The 22,802-nt window shown below is 39.5% G+C and overlaps 6 protein-coding genes across 9 annotated transcripts; 1 reads left to right on the forward strand and 5 right to left on the reverse strand.

Annotated features, from left to right (window-relative positions):
• Nucleotides 1-150: 150 nt before the first annotated feature.
• LOC135344513 (protein henna-like) lies at nucleotides 151-14,132 on the reverse strand. 2 transcript variants are annotated; one of them, XM_064541725.1, is made up of 7 exons: nucleotides 14,024-14,132; nucleotides 13,684-13,782; nucleotides 13,342-13,421; nucleotides 9,487-9,716; nucleotides 1,150-1,245; nucleotides 786-919; nucleotides 151-396 (listed from the first exon to the last, which is right to left on the reverse strand). In XM_064541725.1, the coding sequence occupies exons 1-7, from the start codon at nucleotides 14,101-14,103 to the stop codon at nucleotides 237-239; spliced, it is 879 nt and encodes a 292-aa protein (XP_064397795.1). In that variant the 5' UTR covers nucleotides 14,104-14,132; the 3' UTR covers nucleotides 151-236. The 2 variants fall into 2 exon arrangements, with proteins under 2 accessions (XP_064397795.1, XP_064397794.1); XM_064541724.1 differs by lacking the exons at nucleotides 151-396; nucleotides 786-919; nucleotides 1,150-1,245 and adding exons at nucleotides 8,164-8,472; nucleotides 8,784-8,917; nucleotides 9,190-9,285.
• On the forward strand, nucleotides 1,490-5,682 carry LOC135344510 (fibropellin-1-like). 3 transcript variants are annotated; one of them, XM_064541720.1, is made up of 3 exons: nucleotides 1,490-2,430; nucleotides 2,561-3,403; nucleotides 3,555-5,682. In XM_064541720.1, exons 1-3 carry the CDS (start codon nucleotides 2,061-2,063, stop codon nucleotides 3,656-3,658), a joined length of 1,317 nt encoding a protein of 438 aa, XP_064397790.1. In that variant the 5' UTR covers nucleotides 1,490-2,060; the 3' UTR covers nucleotides 3,659-5,682. The 3 variants fall into 3 exon arrangements, with proteins under 3 accessions (XP_064397790.1, XP_064397788.1, XP_064397789.1); XM_064541718.1 differs by having other exon boundaries at nucleotides 2,015-2,430; XM_064541719.1 differs by lacking the exon at nucleotides 2,561-3,403 and having other exon boundaries at nucleotides 2,015-2,430.
• On the reverse strand, nucleotides 5,939-8,044 carry LOC135344508 (uncharacterized). Its single transcript, XM_064541716.1, has 2 exons — nucleotides 7,819-8,044; nucleotides 5,939-7,387 (listed from the first exon to the last, which is right to left on the reverse strand). The coding sequence occupies exons 1-2, from the start codon at nucleotides 7,939-7,941 to the stop codon at nucleotides 5,960-5,962; spliced, it is 1,551 nt and encodes a 516-aa protein (XP_064397786.1). The 5' UTR covers nucleotides 7,942-8,044; the 3' UTR covers nucleotides 5,939-5,959.
• A 213-nt stretch (nucleotides 14,133-14,345) lies between the features above and the next one.
• On the reverse strand, nucleotides 14,346-16,164 carry LOC135344509 (uncharacterized). The gene is made up of 2 exons (XM_064541717.1): nucleotides 15,952-16,164; nucleotides 14,346-15,778 (listed from the first exon to the last, which is right to left on the reverse strand). Exons 1-2 carry the CDS (start codon nucleotides 16,072-16,074, stop codon nucleotides 14,390-14,392), a joined length of 1,512 nt encoding a protein of 503 aa, XP_064397787.1. The 5' UTR covers nucleotides 16,075-16,164; the 3' UTR covers nucleotides 14,346-14,389.
• Nucleotides 16,165-17,735: 1,571 nt separating this feature from the next.
• On the reverse strand, nucleotides 17,736-20,754 carry LOC135344291 (protein henna-like; the record flags this gene model as incomplete). Its single annotated transcript, XM_064541457.1, is given in 7 exon segments — nucleotides 17,736-17,973; nucleotides 18,370-18,503; nucleotides 18,735-18,830; nucleotides 19,031-19,260; nucleotides 19,932-20,011; nucleotides 20,305-20,403; nucleotides 20,645-20,754. Coding segments are annotated over 7 exon segments (909 nt in total), but the record flags the coding sequence as incomplete, so codon positions are not given.
• A 208-nt stretch (nucleotides 20,755-20,962) lies between these two features.
• LOC135344512 (uncharacterized) lies at nucleotides 20,963-22,764 on the reverse strand. The gene is made up of 2 exons (XM_064541723.1): nucleotides 22,603-22,764; nucleotides 20,963-22,406 (listed from the first exon to the last, which is right to left on the reverse strand). The coding sequence occupies exon 2, from the start codon at nucleotides 22,057-22,059 to the stop codon at nucleotides 21,019-21,021; it is 1,041 nt and encodes a 346-aa protein (XP_064397793.1). The 5' UTR covers nucleotides 22,060-22,406; nucleotides 22,603-22,764; the 3' UTR covers nucleotides 20,963-21,018.
• Nucleotides 22,765-22,802: the final 38 nt, after the last annotated feature.

The raw sequence follows: 22,802 nt of genomic DNA on the forward strand, positions 1-22,802 counted from the left end.
AATCGTATAATTATACCGATATGTAAATAATTACCTTGCTGCGCATGCACAACGGATGTCTATCTTCAACCACAGATACTGTACACTGTCATGCTGAGTGAAAACAGGAATATATCATATTCACAGTTGCTAGGATATGGAACTATGACTTATAGCAAAAAGTAGTACACACATAAACACACACAACAGCCTTTATATAATAATTATAGTCTAAAAATTTTTAATGAAAGTTTCAATCACTGTAGCTTCCTCAGTGCGTCTTGTAGGATGTCCACTTCATACTTGATATCGCTCACCAGGTTCTGCACTGAGCTCTTGTCCTTGATGATGTCCACACTCTGGGTGTAGGGGTTGTAACGCACAGAGAATGGCCGCGGGATTGTACGTGCAAATTCCCTATAGAGAGAAGAGAAACGAAGTATACAAATAAGGACACTTGGTCAGTAAATGATATATTTAGATCCCATACATTTGAGTATATTTAGCAGGGAACTACAGCTATTATAGTACCGGTACTATATTATAACCTAGTATAAACAATACATGCATGAGTGCATACAATTATGGGTACAGCATTGTTATCAGTTTTACACCTGGTACACAATGAGTAACAGTATAGGTATACCATATATATATAGCTGGTTATTTTTGTATGAGGGAAATTATACATGCATAATTATAACCAAAACAATTTCGGCCATACACAATTCCTCTTAGTCATAGATGCACAATGTATTGCAAGTGTGTGTATGGTCAGCAGTACGGATATTACTGTAGTCACTCACATCAGCTTCTGTTTAGCATTTTCAAAGCTATTGGCCAAGAAGTAGACTGGTTGCATCTCTGTGATGGGGTACTTCTGAAAAGAGGTTTTGAATGGATCGAGGGGACGCACATCAGGCTTGTCAGACAGGCAGTACTGCATGTGTGTGTGTGTGTGTGTGTGTGGGGGGGGGGTCTCAATTTGCAATAAAAATATGGAGCTAGCTTTATTTCGTATATAGAGGGTTAGGATTAACACAAGGTATATATACAACATACATGTCCACATCAAAGCTATGGAAGCTACCGGCACTTTAATGTGGACATGTGCACGTCAGTCATGTTTTAGGAATTTTGAGCACTAAAAATATCTCTCTCAGCTGATACCTCCAACTCCCCAAAGGAGGAGAGTAGACCAGCTCCATATGCCTTGGTCTGCCCATTCTGCTTGCACAGACCAAACTCAATGGTAAACCAGTAGAGCTGCAGGGGTGGTGGTGGTAAGAGAAGGATAAGGTAGGAGGGAAAGTGAAGCAGAAACAGGACACATTGCACACAATACACTCGTATAAACACAGTATACTACAATCATGTGTAAGCAAAAAGTGCATTGTACAATCAATTGTATGTACATTAAAATTATATGAAATTATAATTTTTGTATATAATTATAATATAATTATATACACACACATGCACACGACGCCCATACACCTGTAATAACAATGAGAGCTATGTATAGGACTAAAAGGAGGATATGCACCGCATATATCCTCCGCTACCGTGGTTACTTCGAGGCGGAGCCGAGGGGTATGTAACCACGGTATTTTTACTGGTTTGTTTATTAGTTTTCAGAGGCTAGATTCCTTACTGAAATGTAAGTGGTTGAGTAGCCTTGCCACTACGACCCACTGAAATTAGGCCATTGACGTCATAAAATATCGACGTTTCTCTTCTAAGTATCAAAATTATTGATAGAGGGTAAGCTGCATGTGCACAAGTTTTAGTTAGTAGTATTATAGACACGACCATTTTGCTTGTTCAGATGTTACTATATAGACTCAGCAATAATTCCCAAAATCAATAGCTGGGGATTTTATACATCCTGCTGATCCATAACCTGTTGACTATTGATATATAGCAGTTGAATGGCCTCAGTCTTTGCTTTGACTAGCCTGAACTTTGGGAACTGTGTATGACTTAATTTCACACATACTATGGCTGTGCATAACAAGGGATTCATTGCTGTATTTAAAAGGTTCAAACTCTAGGTATCAAACAATTTCAAGTGAGTCGTCATGACGCCCACACTCTCTTTGCTCGCATTATGCAGTTCTGTGCTGCTCGTTCAAGCTCAACTCAACTGTCCGGACATTTCCGAAGTCTGTGACAGTAATCCCTGTACAAACGGTGCTCGCTGTCCAAGATTCCTCAATTCTGAATGCAGAGTGAACACTTGTGGTGGAATATGCTCACCAACTTTCTTCTTTCGAGGACGCAATGTCACAAGTCGATGCGAAACGCTCCGAACATGTGCGTCAAGAAGATGTCCTCCTCGTAGGTCGCAGTGTGTTGATGAGGTAGTGGAGTCTTGCAACAGGAGAGGCCAGTGCAGACAGAGGCTTGAAGGAAGATGTATTGTACCTCCCACAACACAGCAACCCAATAGTAAGTCCATGCATGCATACTGCACTGTACTGCATGATGCAGGCCCAACACACCACCCCCTACCATAAATAATTTGTTATGACACTTTATAATAGGATTAATCAGTACATTAATTCACTTCTCCCTGCAGCAATCTCAACTTCAGCCACTCCCCTACCAACTAACAGCACCCCCTTCACTATGTCACCAACAGAGAATCCATTTATTACCAACCCTTCACCGACTACACCGACTAATTCTTCTTTATGTACCCAAGACTGTTCCAGTTTGGGTCTGCAGTGTGTTCCAATTTCGTCTACTGCAAATGGCGTAACTATAGTAACTGGGACATGTTTGCCACTGTTTGGACGCAATTGTGAAGACATTGATTGCCCTGATAATCAAGAGTGCTTTATACAATCGTTTGTTGAAAGAAACGTAACATATTCGCAATGTACTCCTCTTTCTGAAACTTTCATTTTTCGAATGATACCGTCATGTGCAACAACACAATGCCCTGAGGGAACTGTGTGCATTGATTTACGTTTTGGAGGCATGCAAGTAACGGGGACATGTTTAACAATAAACTGTGTGAACAGTAACTCTTGTAACACTCAGTTGGGGGAAGTTTGTACATTAGTTCCAGATGAATTTGGATTTGACAATATCAGTTCTGTCTGCGTTTCATTTTTTACTCAGTTCGAGTTTGGAATTGAAACTTGTGAGCAAAATGGTCGAGTATGTCCTGGCATTACAGTTTGTCACGAAGAATTTCTTGATGACGTTCTTTTTGGTACCTTATGCAATGTTAACCTACTTAACATGGATTGCAGTCAAGTTAGCTGCAGTGAAAATGAACAGTGTGTAATAACCTCTCTTTTTTCTAGCTCTCAGACTATAGCTGCCTGTTTCCCAAACAGCATCTTCCTTATCCTCTTACAAATTTTAGAAACCCTCGGTCTAGTGGAAGGTTCAACAACTACTCCACCAAATAGTAAGTCCATGCATGCAAATTATACTATATACTGGTGTAAAGCAATGCAGACCCATCCCTTTGTGTGTAATATTGTTTTGTCTGGTAAATATAAGTAGAGTATTCAAACATGTATAATTATAGGGTTAATTAGATTTACTTCTCCCTGCAGCAGTCTCAACTTCAGCCACTCCCCTACCAACTAACAGCACTCCCTTCACTACGTCACCAACAGGGAATCCATTTACTACCAACCCTTCACGGACTATGTGGTAATCTGGTAATGTGATTTAGGAAATCACCAGAACCTTGGACTTGTAAACAGGATATTAATAGATGTAGAACCTTCTAGATGTTAGTGTAGTCTTGTACTAGTTTAATCTAGTAACTTCTTATTCTGGAACATTCTTACTGTTCTGTTTTTGTATAATTATTTGTGCACGTTTTATATCTATCAGAGTTCTAATTATTTAAGTTATTGACTACAAGACATTACAGACTACACCGACTAATTCTTCTTTATGTACCCAAGACTGTTCCAGTTTTGGTCTGCAGTGCATTCCATTTCCGCTTACTGTAAACGGCGTAACTACAGTAACTGGGATATGTTTGTCACCGATTGGACGCAATTGTGAAGACATTGATTGCGCTGATAATCAAGAGCGTAGTATACTATCGTTTCCTGAGAGAAATATAACATTTTCGCAATGTACTCCTTCTGATAATTCCACACAAATGATTACTATGTTCTCATGTGCAACAACACAATGCCCTGAGGGAACTGTGTGCATTGATTTACGCTCTGGAGACACGCAAGTAACGGGGACATGTTTAGCAACAAACTGTGCGAACACTAACTCTTGTCAGTTGGGTGATGTCTGCACATTAGTTCCAGATGAATTTAGATTGGACAATATCAGTTCTGTCTGCGTTCCAGGTTCTGTTCAGTTCCAGTTTGGAACCGAGACGTGTGAGCAAAGTGATCATGTATGTCCAAGTCGTACGATTTGTCAAGAAGCATTTCTTGATGACCTTCTCGGTACCATTTGTGTGGTTAGTCAACCTCCTACGGATTGCAGTCAAGTTAACTGCAGAGAAGATGAAGAGTGCTTAGTAGTAACGTCTTTTGCTTCACGCTCTTCAGCTCACTGTCTTCCGAATAATACTTTCCCTCTCATCTTACCAAGTTTGGAATTCCTTGGTATAGTGGAAAGTTCAACAACTACTCCTACTTCAGTTACCCCAACAGAATTACTTACAACCCTCTCCGGCACTCTTGTTCCACCAACACCCCTGTCAAATACGAGTTGTCCCTTCACTTGCTCGTTTGGAACAACTTGTGAGTTTTTAAATGGATTCCCAACCTGTGTACAACCAACAACATGCACAAACGATTTTACTGCATTCTGTATGCAAACCGGTTCTGTTTGTCGAGAATCCAATGGCACATCACGATGTGTTTCTCCAAGCAGCTGTGAAGAACTAGCGACTGTGTCACCATGCCCTAATGGATCGCAATGTTTTGTAATACCTCCGTTTATATTTCCAGGCCTTAATGATACCACAGCAACCTGCTTGCCTCTGATTGGTCGTAGCTGTGAAGAGATAACTTGTAGTGAAAATGAAGTGTGCATAGTGACAGAGCTGGCAGAGAGGGAATTGACAGCTGCTCAATGTGAACTATCCCGAAATGTAATCTCCCTTATACCTGAGACGTGTGCTACTCTGCAATGCAACGAGGGAAGCATGTGTGTCGATCTACAGATAAATGGATTCCCTGTGACAGGTGCATGCCTAGAAACAAACTGTGGAAACAGTGGAAATAACACAGCATGTGATGGTGGTAGTAGGTGCATCGAGGTGCCTTCCGAATTTGAAATACCGGCAGAATCGCTGTGTGTTCCTTTTAATGTGGCTCCTCAGTTTGGAACTCAGACATGTGCTGAAAATGGACGAGTCTGCGAGTCGTTCCAAGTTTGCAACGAGGCATTCATTAATGGTAGTATAATTGGTACGGCTTGTAGCCAGTTTTCAAGTATCATTGCTTCAACTTGCCAAGACTCCATGTGTGGAGATGGTGAAGAATGTATACTTACAACAGTCGAGGGCTTTGGGACAGTGCAGAATTGTCTATCTACTGACGCTGCTGATACATCAGCAATGTTTTTTGAGTTTATTTTCGCAAACATTTAATCACATTTTTGCATACCTCTTTTATGGTAGCTATATACAAATACTGTTTCATTGTGCTTGCATGTATAATTAACATTCCTTCTGGATCACCGCTGTATAGCTGTAAAGTGATGTATATCGTATAGCGCGAAATTTTCGAGGCACTTATATTTCGTGGATTGGCCTCTACGTTGCACAATGTTCGCGAAATGACTGCTTACTGGAAGTCACGCCTTTAAATCTTTGCACGTTATAATTCTAATTAAAGAACAATTTTCGTGTACTTAATTTTCGTGCGAAAATTAAGCCCCTCGAACATTTCGCGCTATACGGTATTATGTTTATATGCCCACGGTCATAATTATAGCAGAAAAAACGGTGGTATACATGTGAGGATAACATTGATTAACATACATCATGGTCAATATGCAGACCATTTAACTTTTCCTGTATACATACAGTATAATGCAAGTCACTAGCGGAGTATGTACTGTTGCTATGGTAATCTACAAATCTATCCACAAGAGCCTTCTGAAAACTTCCACCTCCAACAGTCAGTAGCAGTCTACCGTCAAACAGACTGGCTTCTTCGACCAAAGAAACGAATCCTGCATTCGATGTATACGATGATGATCCATTGATATCCTGTGGAACGTATTCTGATGCATTAACAGTTAACATAGAGATCATTTTGTGTGCCTCCTCTTTGCAGTCTTTAGCGGGATGCCAGTGCCCTTGATACTGACAGGCATCAGTACCGTGTTCGCCAATGTCTTTGATAAATATTGTTCGATTGAGTGGAATCTGCATCTTATTGGAGACTGCCTCTAGAAGCAGCTGAACTCTCCTCATGCAGCAGCTGTAAAAACCAGTTTGATTTGAACTGTTTGTATTCTTGTGTGAATTGAATGCAAACTCCAACAACTTCGCGAACCGAATGTGAACAGAAATGTAGTCGTTTGGTTTTAGTCTCTTGGATTTCACGAATTGAGCAGCTTGAGATTTTACTTTCGAGCTGAACGGTATTTGGGTAAAGGGTAGCACACAATGATACATGGTTTTTGGATCTGTAAATGGTCTTGTGTATTTTCCTTGCCAGCTAACGAAAAGAACACTGGCATTTAGTTTGGAGGAGTCCAAGTAGTTTACTAAATGGTCCATAAGTTGAACTAGTGATAATGAAACGTCACGATTTACGCAAAATACTTCTTTGATGGAGAATTTTTGGTCGTTAGTAATTGTTCTGTTAAAATCTTTCTGCTGCTCTTTTCTTAGTACATCTTCAACGGCTGGTGTCAGCGATTTGTATGCTGTATCCGTGCAAGTAAGAACTGGTTTGTCTTTGTTACTTGAAAAAACACTCTTTAAAGAGGAGTCCATTGTCTTGTGAATCTCCCTCGGTAGTACAAACACGTGAGGTGAAAAGTAAACAACAACGATGTTTCTAAAGGATTGTCTCAAGAATGAATTCATTGGATCAATCAGACTTTGTTTATTGCCTCCAACACACTCGGCATATCTCCTGTGGAATAACTTCATGTCAAGAAGCTCTCGAATATCGATATAGTTACTGTCAGGATTCATTTGAAATCCGCTCATTCTCGTGTTTAGAACAAAAGGTTCTACACCTGTAAAATTCCATCTTGTAGCTAGGGACAGAAATGCATTGTAATGGGCAAAAGCATTCGTAAACTGCTCCGCATACACCATTGATATCATGTATCGTTTAAGATCAACTTTTTCTACAATAGTCTGCTCTTTCACTTTGACTACTTTGTTTGTTGACTGGCTTTGAAAACGCCATTTCGATTTTAGCGATAACAAAAGATGATTCTGCAAAAACAATCAATGTACACTATCTCAACCTTTATAGTTATATAGTCACACAAGCACACGTACTGATAATAGACTGAATAACTTTTAATAATGGCCCTTTGGTTAACTTCTAAATACCGTATAGCGTGTAATTTTCGTGGGGGCAAAATATTAGTGGTTTTCGTGGTTGGAGGTCTGACCACAAATATTTTACCCACGAATGAAGCGACCTTGCCTACCTTTACCTGCAGTGCAAGCAGCTACCATGAAAATATTACCCACGAAATGTCCCAATATTGCTGAACCACGAATATTTTGTCCCCCGAAAATTACCCGCTATACGGTAGTAGTGTAGCTCAATTTATATAGTCACAAGTGAAACTACTAAAAAATGGAGGCTATAGATCTATAATAGTTCCAATTTATGTAGAAAATCAATTCAAGCTTACTGCAGTGACTCCAGGCCTGTAGGCCCGCAACAAGTTATTGTTCAGGTCTACTCGGAAATATATAACACAGCAACTGAACACTGTCAGCAATAGTAGAGCTGTGTAGACCCAGGAGAGTTTCATCGCAGAGCTAAATCATAAATACTAATATCTATGGCTAAACCATAAATAATACGGCTAAACAGCAGTAGATCTAGTTGGCATGCAGTGTGAGTTTGTTGCCAATTAAAATCGTCACTGACATTTCAATAATGCTAAATAATTACCTTGCTGCGCATGCGCAACCGATGTCTATCTTCAACCACAGATACTGTACACTGGGAGTGCAATGTACTGATGAGTAACTATGTGAAAAAACAGGAATATATCATATATACACAGTTGCTAGGATATGGAACTATGACTATAAATAATTATAGCAAAAAGTACACACATAAACACACACAACAGCCTTTATATAATTATAGTCTAAAAGTTTTTAATGAAAGTTTCAATCACTGTAGCTTCCTCAGTGCGTCTTGTAGGATATCCACTTCGTACTTGATATCGCTCACCAGGTTCTGCACTGAGCTCTTGTCCTTGATGATGTCCACACTCTGGGTGTAGGGGTTGTAACGCACAGAGAATGGCCGGGGGATTGTACGTGCAAATTCCCTATAGAGAGAAGAGAAACGAAATGATAATAGTATACAAATAAGGACACTTGGCCAGTAATGATATACCCATTTGAGTGTATTTAGCAGGGAACTATGAGCTATAGTATCGGTACTATATATTGCTCTGGGCTACAAACTACAACATTATACATTGTATTAATTGTCATTTACAAGGAGATACACATATTATATACATGCTAACAAGAACAATTTCAGCTATACACAATTCCTCTCTTATTAGTCATAGACGCATAATGTATTGCAAGTGTATGTATGGTCAGCAGTACGGATATTACTGTAGTCACTCACATCAGCTTCTGTTTAGCATTTTCAAAGCTATTGGCCAAAAAGTAGACTGGTTGCATCTCTGTGATAGGGTACTTCTGAAAAGAGGTTTTGAATGGATCGAGGGGACGCACATCAGGCTTGTCAGACAGGCAGTACTGTGTGTGTGTGTGTGTGTGTGTGTGTGTGTGTGTGTGTGTGTGTGTGTGTGTGTGGGGGGGGGGGGGGGTCTCAATTTGCAATAAAAATATGGAGCTAGCTTTATTTCGTATATAGAGGGTTAGGATTAACACAAGGTATAATACAACATACATGTACACATCAAAGCTATGGAAGCTACCAGCACTTTAATGTGGACATGTGCATGTCAGTCATGTTTAAGCAACTGTTAGGAATTTTGAGCACTAAAAATATCTCTCTCAGCTGATACCTCCAACTCCCCAAAGGAGGAGAGTAGACCAGCTCCATATGCCTTGGTCTGCCCGTTCTGCTTGCACAGACCAAACTCAATGGTAAACCAGTAGAGCTGCAGGGGTGGGGTGGTGGTAAGAGCAGGATAAGGTAGGAGGGAAAATGAAGTAGAAAATCAATGACAGGACATTGCACACAATACACACACACACACACACACACACACAACACCTAAACGATCATACATCTATACTGGTAGTATAATTATGCACACACACACGCTTAAAAATACTGCAAAGTGAGGAAATGAACTGACCGTGGCTAACTGTTGTACATATTCCTCAGGGGCTCCGAGGGAGGCCAGCCCAATCTCTTGTGAGAATTGAGCAAATGATGGGTCACAGAACAGGGGCACATGGCCGAGCAGTTCATGACAGACATCAGGCTCAGGGGTGTAGTTTGGCTTGGAGAAATGACGGATGTACTGGGTCGAGTGGAACACACGGAAAGCCAGCCCAGCAAGGAAGTCACGCGAGGATAGTAGACCTGTGTGTGTGTGTGTGTGTGTGTGTGTGTTTTGAGGTTTCAAAATAAAATTATAAGAAAATAATAAATAACTTTTGGGTGGAATTGTGTCCACTGCTCATATTACTAGCTCAAACGGGATGCTCGCTTAATTTAATTTTAACATTTGATGCTAATTAAGTGTATTTTACGACACGGATTTACCAGAAACAAACGTACAAAGAAACTAGACAGTACAAAACCATACAGATATAGAAAAAGCAAACAGATGCTCGGCCTTGAGAGCCGAGAATGATGGGTTAAAGAGTCTTTAATGGTGCACCAACCCTCCCCATTCATCTGTTGCAATTGCATTCAGAACTAAATAATGATTGTAAGCTATTCACTTGGGGCCATGCTGATTGTAAGCTATATTCACATTGGAGGTAATGCTGACATAAAGTATAGAACTTATCTTAGACTTGATATTGGCTGCTGTAATACTTCAACTTAGCTTGCATGGCTATGTACTTGTGTAAACTAAATCTGACCTTGAGGGAGGCTTATCTTATAAGGCTGTATTGTCTGGGCCAGGTGGTTTTGTGGTGGTATATATCTGATAGTATATATCTGATAATTATGGGGATGGGTCTATGTGGTTCCTCTAGGTGGCAAGCACAAAACAATTATTAACCTCTAAATAGTGGTAGTGTGTGTGTGTGTGTGTGTGTGTGTGTGTGTGTGTGTGTGAGTGTGAGCAGTAGTGGCTTTACTAGGTGGCAAGCACAAAACAATTATTAACCTCTAATTTTGGTTCTTAGAATTAGCATTAGGCATTAGTCAAAATAAATAGAGATGGTAGTGTGTGTGTGTGTGTGTGTGTGTGTGTGTAGGAGAGTCAGTAAGTAACCAAAGAGAAGCCAGTTGGTTTATTACTCAAGTATGGGTTATGTGTGTGTAGGAGAGTGTGTGAGGGTTTCAAATTATTATACTCTAATACCAAAATCAGATTACTCATCTCATACCGTACAGCAGGCAGTTGGGTGAATCAAGGTGAGGATCATTATTGTGACCACCGTAGTTATACCCAGAGGAGGTCCGACATGCGTGCACTAATCTCTACAAGTTCAGTGTATTGATGTACATGTCATTTGCAGTCACGTGATAATGTTCAGGACAATACACTGCACTTGTAATATGTCAGACATCCTCTGGTTTATATAACTGCAGTGTACGTACCTTGGGCTGTGGTCAGACAGCTTGTGTTAGTACTAAACTAAAGTCTATTTGGTTTGGATGTTTGTCATACCGATATTAATATTTGTACAGCTCAGGAGAGTGACATTGAACCTATTGTGCCAGGATTCTCTACTGATACGAAAATATCCACATACAAAAATAACCCGCTATACGGTAGTTTACTCAATTTCAAAAATTCATTGGATTCCTTGTTAAAAAGCGCTTCTATCTATATGCTTTAGAGGTGATGACTCCAACCAAAAGTTTCCATATTAATCACATAAATGGCTAAATGAAGCCATAATTGACTACATAACTTCAGGCCAAACTCAACACTAGACTTCCCTACTGATTCAGAAACCTGTGATCTTTATAGTTGCAGCTTTTACTTTTAGCTGGGACTGTTCCAGCACCACACAAGTACATACTTTTATGTACCGTACCCTTGCGAAAATACGCCCACCCTTTTCTGCAAGAAGTCTAGGCTTATTAGGGGACTGGGCGTTTAATCGCGAACGGCGAGTTTTCATTCGAATATACGCCCACCCGCGGCCTCAAATCGAGGTTTACACTTTGCTATGCCAATTCGTATGAACATTTTATTGACAACAACAATGTTATAAACTAATGCATGAGTATGATTAAAGCATGACAAGAGAATGAACATGAAGAAGTGGACTCTGACTCTATTCGTTGCTTATTGATGTTAGCAGGAGTACATGAATAGGAGTAAGCAACTACTATACAGCCCATACAAACGTGTTGTTATCTCACTGTGTCATGTCACGTCATACTACATGTGTGTAAAACGCCCACATCTCAAGTGGCCTACAACCACAATCAAAACAGTGTGGTTAATTACATGCATTGTGCAAGCACACTTGGTAGAATAGGTCCAGGTAGCTAGCTCTTGCACAAAATGAAGAAAAGCAAAGAAACATGAACACAGCAAAGCAACTGTGATAGAAGTTGCCAAAAAGCTTGCTAGCATTGGTGAGAAAATTAACTGAAGAAGTAGAGAAGCTATACCACAACTAGAGATGTACCCTGAGAGAAAATAGGTTTTTAATCTAAGGAACAGGATGATGGCTTGGTGAAGCTTGCAGACCGCCTGTGCAATCAATACAAACAATTTTACATCAAGTGTAGAGGCAAAGATGCATACTTAAATTTTCAAATTCAGTGGTACGATTTCCTACATTGCGTTGCATCTGGGGTAGAAATGAAGCTCTCAAAAGACTCACAAGTAATTGACTCAGACTATGAAGAAACTCCTACTTTTAATCTCTTGTTATATACTGCTATGTCTCTCAAGGTTGACGTTGTTTCCTCAGACACACAACTTGCTGCAAGTTGTGTGAGGAAACACAACTTGCTGCAAGTTGTGTGTCTGAGGAAACAATGTCAACCATTGCAAGTAAGAGATGGAGCAACTTTAGCAGCTTGTCACACCTCTAGTTTAGTTCTCTCTATACACGGTAACCCGGCACCACACACAATGCTAACTGCTTTGCATTGCATCAAACATGTTATTCAGTAAAGATTAGTTACCAATTTCATGGTGAACAGCCAATTCCGTCTTTTTCTAAGGTTAAGCATTCTCTAGATGATATTAGCTGAGTAGATCTAGATCTATGCTATTCTCTAAGTCTTGTATATATATAGTTTCAGCCTAGCCTGCACATGCACTTGCACTCTTGTTGACAATTTCTGTGAGCCTACCATGCAGCCATACATGGTCATGTGTACACAAAGTAACCACAGTTTACACTACTACAAGTGTTTGTGACGTATTGAGATAATAACGAATTTATATGGTGTACATAGTAGTTGCTTACTCCTATTCATGCATGTACTCCTGATGTTAGATGTAGCAGAAACTTCTCGAAGGATGGTAGGTCATACTCCTACAGAGCAGCTATCAGGTGCTTTGTTTCAGAAAACCAAGGCAAGGTAACCAAAATTAGCCTGTGTGATAACTTTCTTGGACTTTGTGTTTTCCTTTCTCAGCATAATTATAGGACTACTTGTTCCCTGCATATACATCTTCAGGGGCAAACAGATCCATGCAGAGAAAGTTATAATGTCTGATCTTGGTCCAGCAAGGAGTATAGTCTTACTAGCTACTACCTAAAACTTTCTTTCTTCACTAAAATTAATAGTGAACATGTGGCATTCAGCTACTGCGCATGCTCAACTTCTTATTCTGGGTGGGCTTATAATCGAGCGAAAATACCCTCGTGCAAGAACTTCGAAGCAAAAGAGGGGATGGGCGTTTATTCAAGATGGGCTTATTTTCGCGAGGGTAGGGTATATGAATCTGAAATAGCAAGGGGCTAGTGTGTTCCCACTATAAACATAACAAGCACAGAGGTACTGTACAAGGGGCCAGCAAATAATAATTATGAAACATAGTTAGTTTCTGTACCTGCAACTGGTCTGAGCCTGAACCCAGTACATGATTGCAGGTATTGAGAGACCTCCTCCAGTTGGGGAATATTGTCCTCCCTGCAGTAAACACAGACAATAGTGTGTGTGGGTGTGTGTGTGTGCGTGTGTGCGTGTGGGTACACAGTAGGGTTATAAGTATACACAAAGAGCAAGCACACACTTTCAGCTTCAGCTCAAGTGTTTAGCCATGAACATACATGCAAGGATCAGTCAATAGCGTATATTCTTATGCTATAATCATATACATGTACGTACACTGCATACAAGGAGCACATGACTCTGACTCTTACACAGTGCTACTGCATTCAGCATAGTATACCTGAAGCCACAGTTCTCTTGTAGCAGTGGGAAGACATGGTTGTGCTCCTTGCAAGCGTGAGTAGGGAACAGCTTAATCAGCTCACAAAAGATGGTGCGCCTGTGGAAATATTGTTAATAAAAAATTATTGTCACTGTGTACTTAAATCTAAAATTGTACTTAGAATTAGAATTAACTGTACGTACATGTACAATGATAACATGACATATCATATACACAGTCGGTAGTACACACACTGAAATATAATTTCAAACTTGAAAGATGTGCATTTTGTAGTTCCCAGGGAGATATAGATGTAAGTAAGTGTACTGATATTTAATATTGTAAAATGTACGCTCACCAGGTGTTGACCTCCTTGTCAGTGTACTCCACATGAGGTATTGGCTCTCCACTATAGAGGAGAATAAAAATACAACACATAAAAACATTTTGGTTCTGCAAGTGATTTGGTAAAGATGGTTACAGTAAAAAGATGCTAACATAGTATTGTATTGAGTTAGTGAAAGTGTCGATCAGTGCTCTAGTTTACTTTTTTTGCATATCTAGATTATGGTATATCTACATCAATTGTGTTTTCATTGAGATTAGTTATGCCTTGTATAATAATGTTTTGAATCACTGTATATGCATGCACTCACTTCCCCCCCCCCCTACTAGTACTATTTTGACTATTAATAATAATTATATACAAGGAGGATAACATTGATCAACATACATCATGGTCAATATGCAGACCATTTAACTTTTCCTTTATACATACAGTATAATGCAAGTCACTAGCGGAGTATGTACTGTTGCTATGGTAATCTACAAATCTGTTCACGAGAGCACTCTGAAAACTTCCACTCCCAACAGTCAGTAGCAGTCTACCGTCAAACAGACTGGCTTCTTCGACCAATGAAATGAATCCTGTGTTGGATTTATTGATATTCTGCGGAACGTATTCTGATGCATTAACAGTTAACATTGATGTCATTTTATTCATCTCCTCTTTGCATTTCTTACCAGGATGCCAGTGCCCTTGATAGTGGCAAGAATCAGTACCGTGTTCGCCAATGTCTTTGATAAATATTGTTCGATTGAGTGGAATCTGTGTTTTGTTGGAGATAGCCTCTAGAAGTAGTTGCACTCTCTTCATGCAGCAGCTGTAAAAACCAGTTTGATTTGAGTTGTGTGAATTGAATGCAAACTCAAATAACTTTTCGAACCGAATGTGAACAGAAATGTAGTCGTTTGATTTTAGTCTCTTGGATTTCACGAATTGAGCAGCTTGAGATTTTGCTTTCGAGCTGAACGGTATTTGGGTAAAGGGTAGCACACAATGATACATAGTTTTTGGATCTGTAAATGGTCTTGTGTATTTTCCTTGCCAGCTAACGAAAAGAACACTGGCATTTAGTTTGGAGGAGTCCAAGTAGTTTACTAAATGGTCCATAAGTTGAACTAGTGATAATGAAACGTCACGATTTACGCAAAATACTTCTTTGATGGAGAATTTTTGGTCGTCAGTAATTGTTCTGTTAAAATCTTTCTGCTGCTCTTTTCTTAGTACATCTTCAACGGCTGGTGTCAGCGATTTGTATGCTGTGTCCGTGCAAGTAAGAACTGGTTTGTCTTTGTGACTTGAGAAAACACTCTTTAAAGACGAGTCCATTATCTTATGAATCTCCCTCGGTAGCACAAACATGTGAGGTGAAAAGTAAACAACAACGATGTTTCTAAAGGATTGTCTCAAGAATGAATTCATTGGATCAATCAGACTTTGTTTATTGCCTCCAACACACTCGGCATATCTCTTGTGGAATAACTTCATGTCAAGAAGCTCTCGAATATCGTAACTGTCAGAATTTTGAAATCCGCTCATTCTCGAGTTTAGAACAAAAGGTTCTACACCTGTAAAATTCCATCTTGTAGCTAGGGACAGAAACTCATTGTAATGGATAAAAGCATTCGTAAACTGCTCCGCATACACCATTGATATCATGTATCGTTTAAGATCAACTTTTTCTACAGTAGTCAGCTCATTCACTTCGACTACTTCGTTTGTCGACTGGTTTTGAAAACTCCATTTCGATTTTAGTGGCAGAAGATGATTCTGCAAAAAAACAATTGTAAGTACACAACCTCATATTAATTATATAGTCACATGTGCTCACATGTATACTAGATACACTGAATACTATATGAATATATAATAGGTTCTAAATAATAGTGTGGCTAATTTAGTTCTGTCTAGGGTTGAATTAACATAATTCAGATCTAGCTTACTGTAGTGACTCCAGGCCCCTTGTTGATCCGCAACAAGTTATTGGGGTCTACTCTGAAATATATAGCATAGCAACAGAGCACTGACAGCAACAGTAGAGTTGTGTAGGCCCAGAAGAGTTTCATTGCAGAGCTAAACTACCAGTATACATATACATATACATATACATAATTATACATTATAATATATATTATACAGTCAAACCGCAATGGTTCCAGCACATGCTCCTCGTGGAGTTTTATTTTCTCATGAATATAATTATTAATGAGCTATTCGCAATTGCTTGCGCAAAAGTAGCATTTTTTTATAACTCTCTTCCCTTTGCAGTTTGTTTCCTGCTTCCTGCACCAATCTATTACACATGGCAGGAACTAAATATAGCCACAAAGCCGCCACGTGGCTTTGCTTAGAAACTTCAACACAAACAAATTTAGACAAATTTACATGCCACAGCAAACTGAACTGACATTGCAAAAGTATGAGATGAATTTGAACATGTTCAGTGCTATCTTATAGGATTGATGAACATCTATATGTAATTGTTTTTCGTGTCGATCCATTGAGAGTCGAGAAATGCATCGTTGAAAATGCTGTATAAAAAACCACAAAATAGTACTAGTTGGAGAGATGTGAGCACACAATAAGCCACATTTTGTGTATTACATCCAACAGATGTCCTCCTCAATACATTCCAAGCATCGTCCAAATCAGTCGTGATGTACTTGAATTCTGTGTGGTACGAAAAATATGCTATTATTACAGGTCAAAAATTTTTTTAATCAGGAATTACCTGAACAGACCATTGTATATGCTTACCCCACTGTAGAGAAGCTCAGCTAACCTACCCAGCTTATTTAGTATACCTAGCAAGTGGAATAAACCTGTAATGTTACTCATAAATTATTCCTGAACATCCAACATTAACGAGCAACAGGTTAATTAATCTCACCATTATTTGCCACGTAATAGCGAGTTTTTAAGCATTTCTAAATGTTAGCAGCAGTGGGATACAGCCATTATTACTGTGGCTGTGGACCAGGGTGTACTTCTGGTCCATTTGCAGAGAGATTGCTGAAACGAAAGAGCCGGAAATTGAATTGGACTCAGACAGCGAAGACCAGTGACAGTGACAAGGAGAATATAGAGACAAAAGTCATCACTGGCCTGGAGTAAAAGACGAATTGATAGATATGCAAACATGACTGAACATTTAACCATATATAATGTTTTAACTATGCTCTTTGTATTGTTTGCATACTATTTATGATATATTCACAATGTAGTGCCATCTACAAAAGTCAACTGACAAATTGTTGCAAAGAGAATACAGTTACAAAAATCTGCATACACTTAGCTTAATAACATTGGAACAGACTTATATAGTTAGAAGTTGTGTCCCACCCGTAACAGACTAGCTACTCCATGTAAAAGCCCAAAATCATGTTTACAGGAATGGCAATTTTGGCTACATTACTCAACAAAACTTGCTTCAACTTGAAGTATACCCCTAATTTCAAACATATACTACAAAACCAACTTCAGTACTTACCTTTTGAGCTTTGAACAGCTTCTAACAGTGGTCTGGGTCTATGCTACACAGCTCTAACTACAGGGAGCTACTCACACAATGGCACCAGCTATTTGCTTCCGGACACGCCCACTTCCTGGAAAATAAACTTCTCGCATTTATTCCAGTTGCTGTTCGACATTATATATACGTATACAGTGGGCATGCAGTATGTATAGTGGCTTACCACAGTATGTATAGTGGCATGTGCAACGTATCATGATTATACACACATAAACACACACAACAGCCTTTATATAATAATTATAGTCTAAAAGTTTTTAATGAAAGTTTCAATCACTGTAGCTTCCTCAGTGCGTCTTGTAGGATATCCACTTCGTACTTGATATCGCTCACCAGATTCTGCACTGAGCTCTTGTCCTTGATGATGTCCACACTCTGGGTGTAGGGGTCGTAACGCACAGAGAATGGCCGGGGGATTGTACGTGCAAATTCCCTATAGAGAGAAGAGAAACGAAGTATACAAATAAGGACACTTGGCCAGTAATGATATATTTAGATCCCATGCATTTGAGTATATTTAGCAGGGAACTACAGCTATTATAGTACCGTACTATATTATAACTTAGTATAAACAATGCATGCATGAGTGCATACAATTATGGGTACAGGCATTGTTATCAGTTTTACACCTGGTACACAATTGAGTAACAGTATAGGTATACCGTATATATATATAGCTGGTTATTTTCGTATGAGGGATGTTATACATGCATAATTATAACCAAAACAATTTCGGCCATACACAATTCCTCTCTTATTAGTCATAGATGCACAATGTATTGCAAGTGTATGTATGGTCAGCAGTACGGATATTACTGTAGTCACTCACATCAGCTTCTGTTTAGCATTTTCAAAGCTATTGGCCAAGAAGTAGACTGGTTGCATCTCTGTGATGGGGTACTTCTGAAAAGAGGTTTTGAATGGATCGAGGGGACGCACATCAGGCTTGTCAGACAGGCAGTACTGTGTGTGTGTGGGGGGGGGGGGGGGGGTCTCAATTTGCAATAAAAATATGGAGCTAGCTTTATTTCGTATATAGAGGGTTAGGATTAACACAAGGTATATATACAACATACATGTCCACATCAAAGCTATGGAAGCTACCGGCACTTTAATGTGGACATGTGCATGTCAGTCATGTTTAAGCAACTGTTAGGAATTTTGAGCACTAAAAGTATGTCTCTCAGCTGATACCTCCAACTCCCCAAAGGAGGAGAGTAGACCAGCTCCATATGCCTTGGTCTGCCCGTTCTGCTTGCACAGACCAAACTCAATAGTAAACCAGTAGAGCTGCAGGGGTGAGGTGAAAGTGCAGGATAAGGTAGGAGGGAAAGTGAAGCAGAAAATCAATGACAGGACATTGCACACAATACACACACACACACACACAACACCTAAACGATCATACATGTATACTAGTAGTATAATTACGCACACACACACACACACACGCTTAAAAAACACTGCCAGCTAAAAGAGAGTAAACTGACCGTTGCCAACTGTTGTATATATTCCTCAGGGGCTCCGAGGGAGGCCAGCCCAATCTCTTGTGAGAACTGAGCAAATGATGGGTCACAGAACAGGGGCACATGGCCGAGCAGTTCATGACAGACATCAGGCTCAGGGGTGTAGTTTGGCTTGGAGAAATGACGGATGTACTGGGTCGAGTGGAACACACGAAAATCCAGCCCAGCAAGGAAGTCACGCGAGGATAGTAAACCTGTGTTTGTGCGTGCGTGCGTGTGTGTGTGTGTGTGTGTGTGTGTGTGTGTGTGTGTGTGTGTGTGTGCTCTACTGATACAACTCCAACCAAACGTTTCCATATCAATCACATGAACAGCTACCATAATTGACCACATAACTGTGTTTGTGTAGGAGAGTGAGTGAGAGTAATATGATAAACCACAAGGAGAAGGAGTAGCCAGAGTTATGCAAGTTTTACTATATCAAATTATATACTTGTACAGCAGGAAGTTTGGCAAATCAAGGTGAGAGTCATTACTGTGACCACTGTGGTATATGGCAGTTATACCAGAGGAGGTATTTGGTTTGGCTTGACTTTCATAATGTTTGTCATACCGATATTTCGTACAGCTCAGGATAGTGACATTGAACCTATTGTGCCAGGATTTTCGTAGGTACTCATTGACCACATAACTTTCAGGCCAAACCCAACACTAAACTTCACTACTGATTCAGAAACCTGTGATCTTTATAGTTGCAGCTTCTACTTTTAGGGACTGTTCCAGCACCACACATGTACATGTGTATATGAATCTAAAATAGCAAGGGGCTAGTGTGTGTTCCCACTACGAGCATAACAAGCACAGAGGTACTGTACAAGGGGCCAGCAAATAATAATTTATTATGGAACAGAGTTAGTTTCTGTACCTGCAACTGGTCTGAGCCTGAACCCAGTGCATGATTGCAGGTATTGAGAGACCTATTCCAGTTGGGGAATATTGTCCTCCCTGTAGTGAACACAGATAGTAGTGTGTGTGTGTGTGTGTGTGTGTGTGTGTGTGTGTGTGTGTGTGTGTGTGTGTGTGTGTGTGTGTGGGTACACAGTAGGGTTGTGAGTATACACTAAGAGCAAGCACACACTTTCAGCTTCAGCTCAAGTGTTTAGCCATGAACATACATGCAAGGATCAGTCAATAGCTTAAAGTGCTATAATCATAGTGATACAAATATATGTACACTGCATACAAGGAGCACATGACTCTGACTCTTACACAGTGCTACTGCATTCAGCATAGCATACCTGAATCCACAGTTCTCTTGTAGCAGTGGGAAGACATGGTTGTGCTCCTTGCAAGTGTGAGTAGGGAACAGCTTGATCAGCTCACAAAAGATGGTGCACCTGTGGAAATATTGTTAATAAAAAATTATTGTCACTGTGTACTTAAATCTAAAATTGTACTTAGAATTAGAATTAACTGTACGTACATGTACAATGATAACATAACATATCATATACACAGTCGGTAGTACACACACTGAAATATAATTTCAAACTTGAAAGATGTGCATTTTGTAGTTCCCAGGGAGATATAGATGTAAGTAAGTGTACTGATATTTAATATTGTAAAATGTACGCTCACCAGGTGTTGACCTCCTTGTCAGTGTACTCCACATGAGGTATTGGCTCTCCACTATCTATACACGGGAATAAAAATACAAGAACATTTTGGTTCTGCAAGTGATTTGGTAAAGATGGTTACAGTAAAAAGATGCTAACATAGTATTGTATATTGAGTTAGTGAAAGTGTCGATCAGTGCTCTAGTTTTGCATAATTATCTAGAACCTCTTTTATGGTATATCTACATCAATAATATTGTGTTTTCATTGAGATTAGTTATGCCTTGTATAATAATGTTTTGAATCACTGTATATGCATGCACTCACTTCCCCCCCCCCCCTACTAGTACTATTTTGACTATTAATAATAATTATATACAAGGAGGATAACATTGATCAACATACATCATGGTCAATATGCAGACCATTTGACTTTTCCTTTATACATACAGTATAATGCAAGTCACTAGCGGAGTATGTACTGTTGCTATGGTAATCTACAAATCTGTTCACGAGAGCACTCTGAAAACTTCCACTCCCAACAGTCAGTAGCAGTCTACCGTCAAACAGACTGGCTTCTTCGACCAATGAAATGAATCCTGTGTTGGATTTATTGATATTCTGCGGAACGTATTCTGATGCATTAACAGTTAACATTGATGTCATTTTATTCATCTCCTCTTTGCATTTCTTACCAGGATGCCAGTGCCCTTGATAGTGGCAAGAATCAGTACCGTGTTCGCCAATGTCTTTGATAAATATTGTTCGATTGAGTGGAATCTGTGTTTTGTTGGAGATAGCCTCTAGAAGTAGTTGCACTCTCTTCATGCAGCAGCTGTAAAAACCAGTTTGATTTGAGTTGTGTGAATTGAATGCAAACTCAAACAACTTTTCGAACCGAATGTGAACAGAAATGTAGTCGTTTGATTTTAGTCTCTTGGATTTCACGAATTGAGCAGCTTGAGATTTTGCTTTCGAGCTGAACGGTATTTGGGTAAAGGGTAGCACACAATGATACATGGTTTTTGGATCTGTAAATGGTCTTGTGTATTTTCCTTGCCAGCTAACGAAAAGAACACTGGCATTTAGTTTGGAGGAGTCCAAGTAGTTTACTAAATGGTCCATAAGTTGAACTAGTGATAATGAAACGTCACGATTTACGCAAAATACTTCTTTGATGGAGAATTTTTGGTCGTCAGTAATTGTTCTGTTAAAATCTTTCTGCTGCTCTTTTCTTAGTACATCTTCAACGGCTGGTGTCAGCGATTTGTATGCTGTGTCCGTGCAAGTAAGAACTGGTTTGTCTTTGTGACTTGAGAAAACACTCTTTAAAGAAGAGTCCATTATCTTATGAATCTCCCTCGGTAGCACAAACATGTGAGGTGAAAAGTAAACAACAACGATGTTTCTAAAGGATTGTCTCAAGAATGAATTCATTGGATCAATCAGACTTTGTTATTGCCTCCAACACACTCGGCATATCTCCTGTGGAATAACTTCATGTCAAGAAGCTCTCGAATATCGTAACTGTCAGAATTTTGAAATCCGCTCATTCTCGAGTTTAGAACAAAAGGTTCTACACCTGTAAAATTCCATCTTGTAGCTAGGGACAGAAACTCATTGTAATGGATAAAAGCATTCGTAAGCTGCTCCGCATACACCATTGATATCATGTATCGTTTAAGATCAACTTTTTCTACAGTAGTCAGCTCTTTCACTTCGACTACTTCGTTTGTCGATTGGTTTTGAAAACTCCATTTCGATTTTAGCGACAGAAGATGATTCTGCAAAAACAATCGATGTATATTGTAAGTACATGCATAACCTCTCATAATTATATAGTCACACAAGCACACGTATACTAAATAGACTGACTAACTTTTACTATATGAATATATAATGGTTCTATAAATAATAGTGTGGCTAATTTAGTTCTATCTATGGTTAAGGTTGAATTAACATAATCCAGATCTAGCTTACTGTAGTGACTCCAGGCCCAGGCCCCTTGTTGACCCGCAACAAGTTATTGGGGTCTACTCCGAAATATATAGCATAGCAACAGAGCACTGACAGCAACAGTAAAGTTGTGTAGGCCCAGAAAAGTTTCATTGTAGAGCTAAACTAGATCCAGTGGGCATGCAGTATGATTCACTGTACATCGCGCATGCGCAACACATCAT

This window comes from Halichondria panicea, chromosome 11 (genome assembly GCF_963675165.1).
Source record: "Halichondria panicea chromosome 11, odHalPani1.1, whole genome shotgun sequence".
NCBI classification, from domain to species: Eukaryota; Metazoa; Porifera; class Demospongiae; order Suberitida; family Halichondriidae; genus Halichondria; species Halichondria panicea.

What these genes read in the sequence shown, in the direction of transcription:
- LOC135344510 (XM_064541718.1), top strand. Translation starts at nt 4,118, where the DNA reads ATGATTACTATGTTCTCATGTGCAACAACACAATGCCCTGAGGGAACT.
- LOC135344513 (XM_064541725.1), bottom strand. Translation starts at nt 14,103, where the DNA reads ATGTGTTGTATTTTTATTCTCCTCTATAGTGGAGAGCCAATACCTCAT. An exon ending in CAAGAGAACTGTGGCTTCAG is followed by an intron (nt 13,422 to 13,683) that starts GTATACTATGCT and finishes TGTTTACTGCAG; the next exon opens with GGAGGACAATATTCCCCAAC. An exon ending in CCTCCTTTGGGGAGTTGGAG is followed by an intron (nt 920 to 1,149) that starts GTATCAGCTGAG and finishes ACACACATGCAG; the next exon opens with TACTGCCTGTCTGACAAGCC.
- LOC135344512 (XM_064541723.1), bottom strand. Translation starts at nt 22,059, where the DNA reads ATGAATTCATTCTTGAGACAATCCTTTAGAAACATCGTTGTTGTTTAC.
- LOC135344508 (XM_064541716.1), bottom strand. Translation starts at nt 7,941, where the DNA reads ATGAAACTCTCCTGGGTCTACACAGCTCTACTATTGCTGACAGTGTTC. An exon ending in ACAGGCCTGGAGTCACTGCA is followed by an intron (nt 7,388 to 7,818) that starts GTAAGCTTGAAT and finishes TTGTTTTTGCAG; the next exon opens with AATCATCTTTTGTTATCGCT.
- LOC135344509 (XM_064541717.1), bottom strand. Translation starts at nt 16,074, where the DNA reads ATGAAACTCTTCTGGGCCTACACAACTCTACTGTTGCTGTCAGTGCTC. An exon ending in AGGGGCCTGGAGTCACTACA is followed by an intron (nt 15,779 to 15,951) that starts GTAAGCTAGATC and finishes GTTTTTTTGCAG; the next exon opens with AATCATCTTCTGCCACTAAA.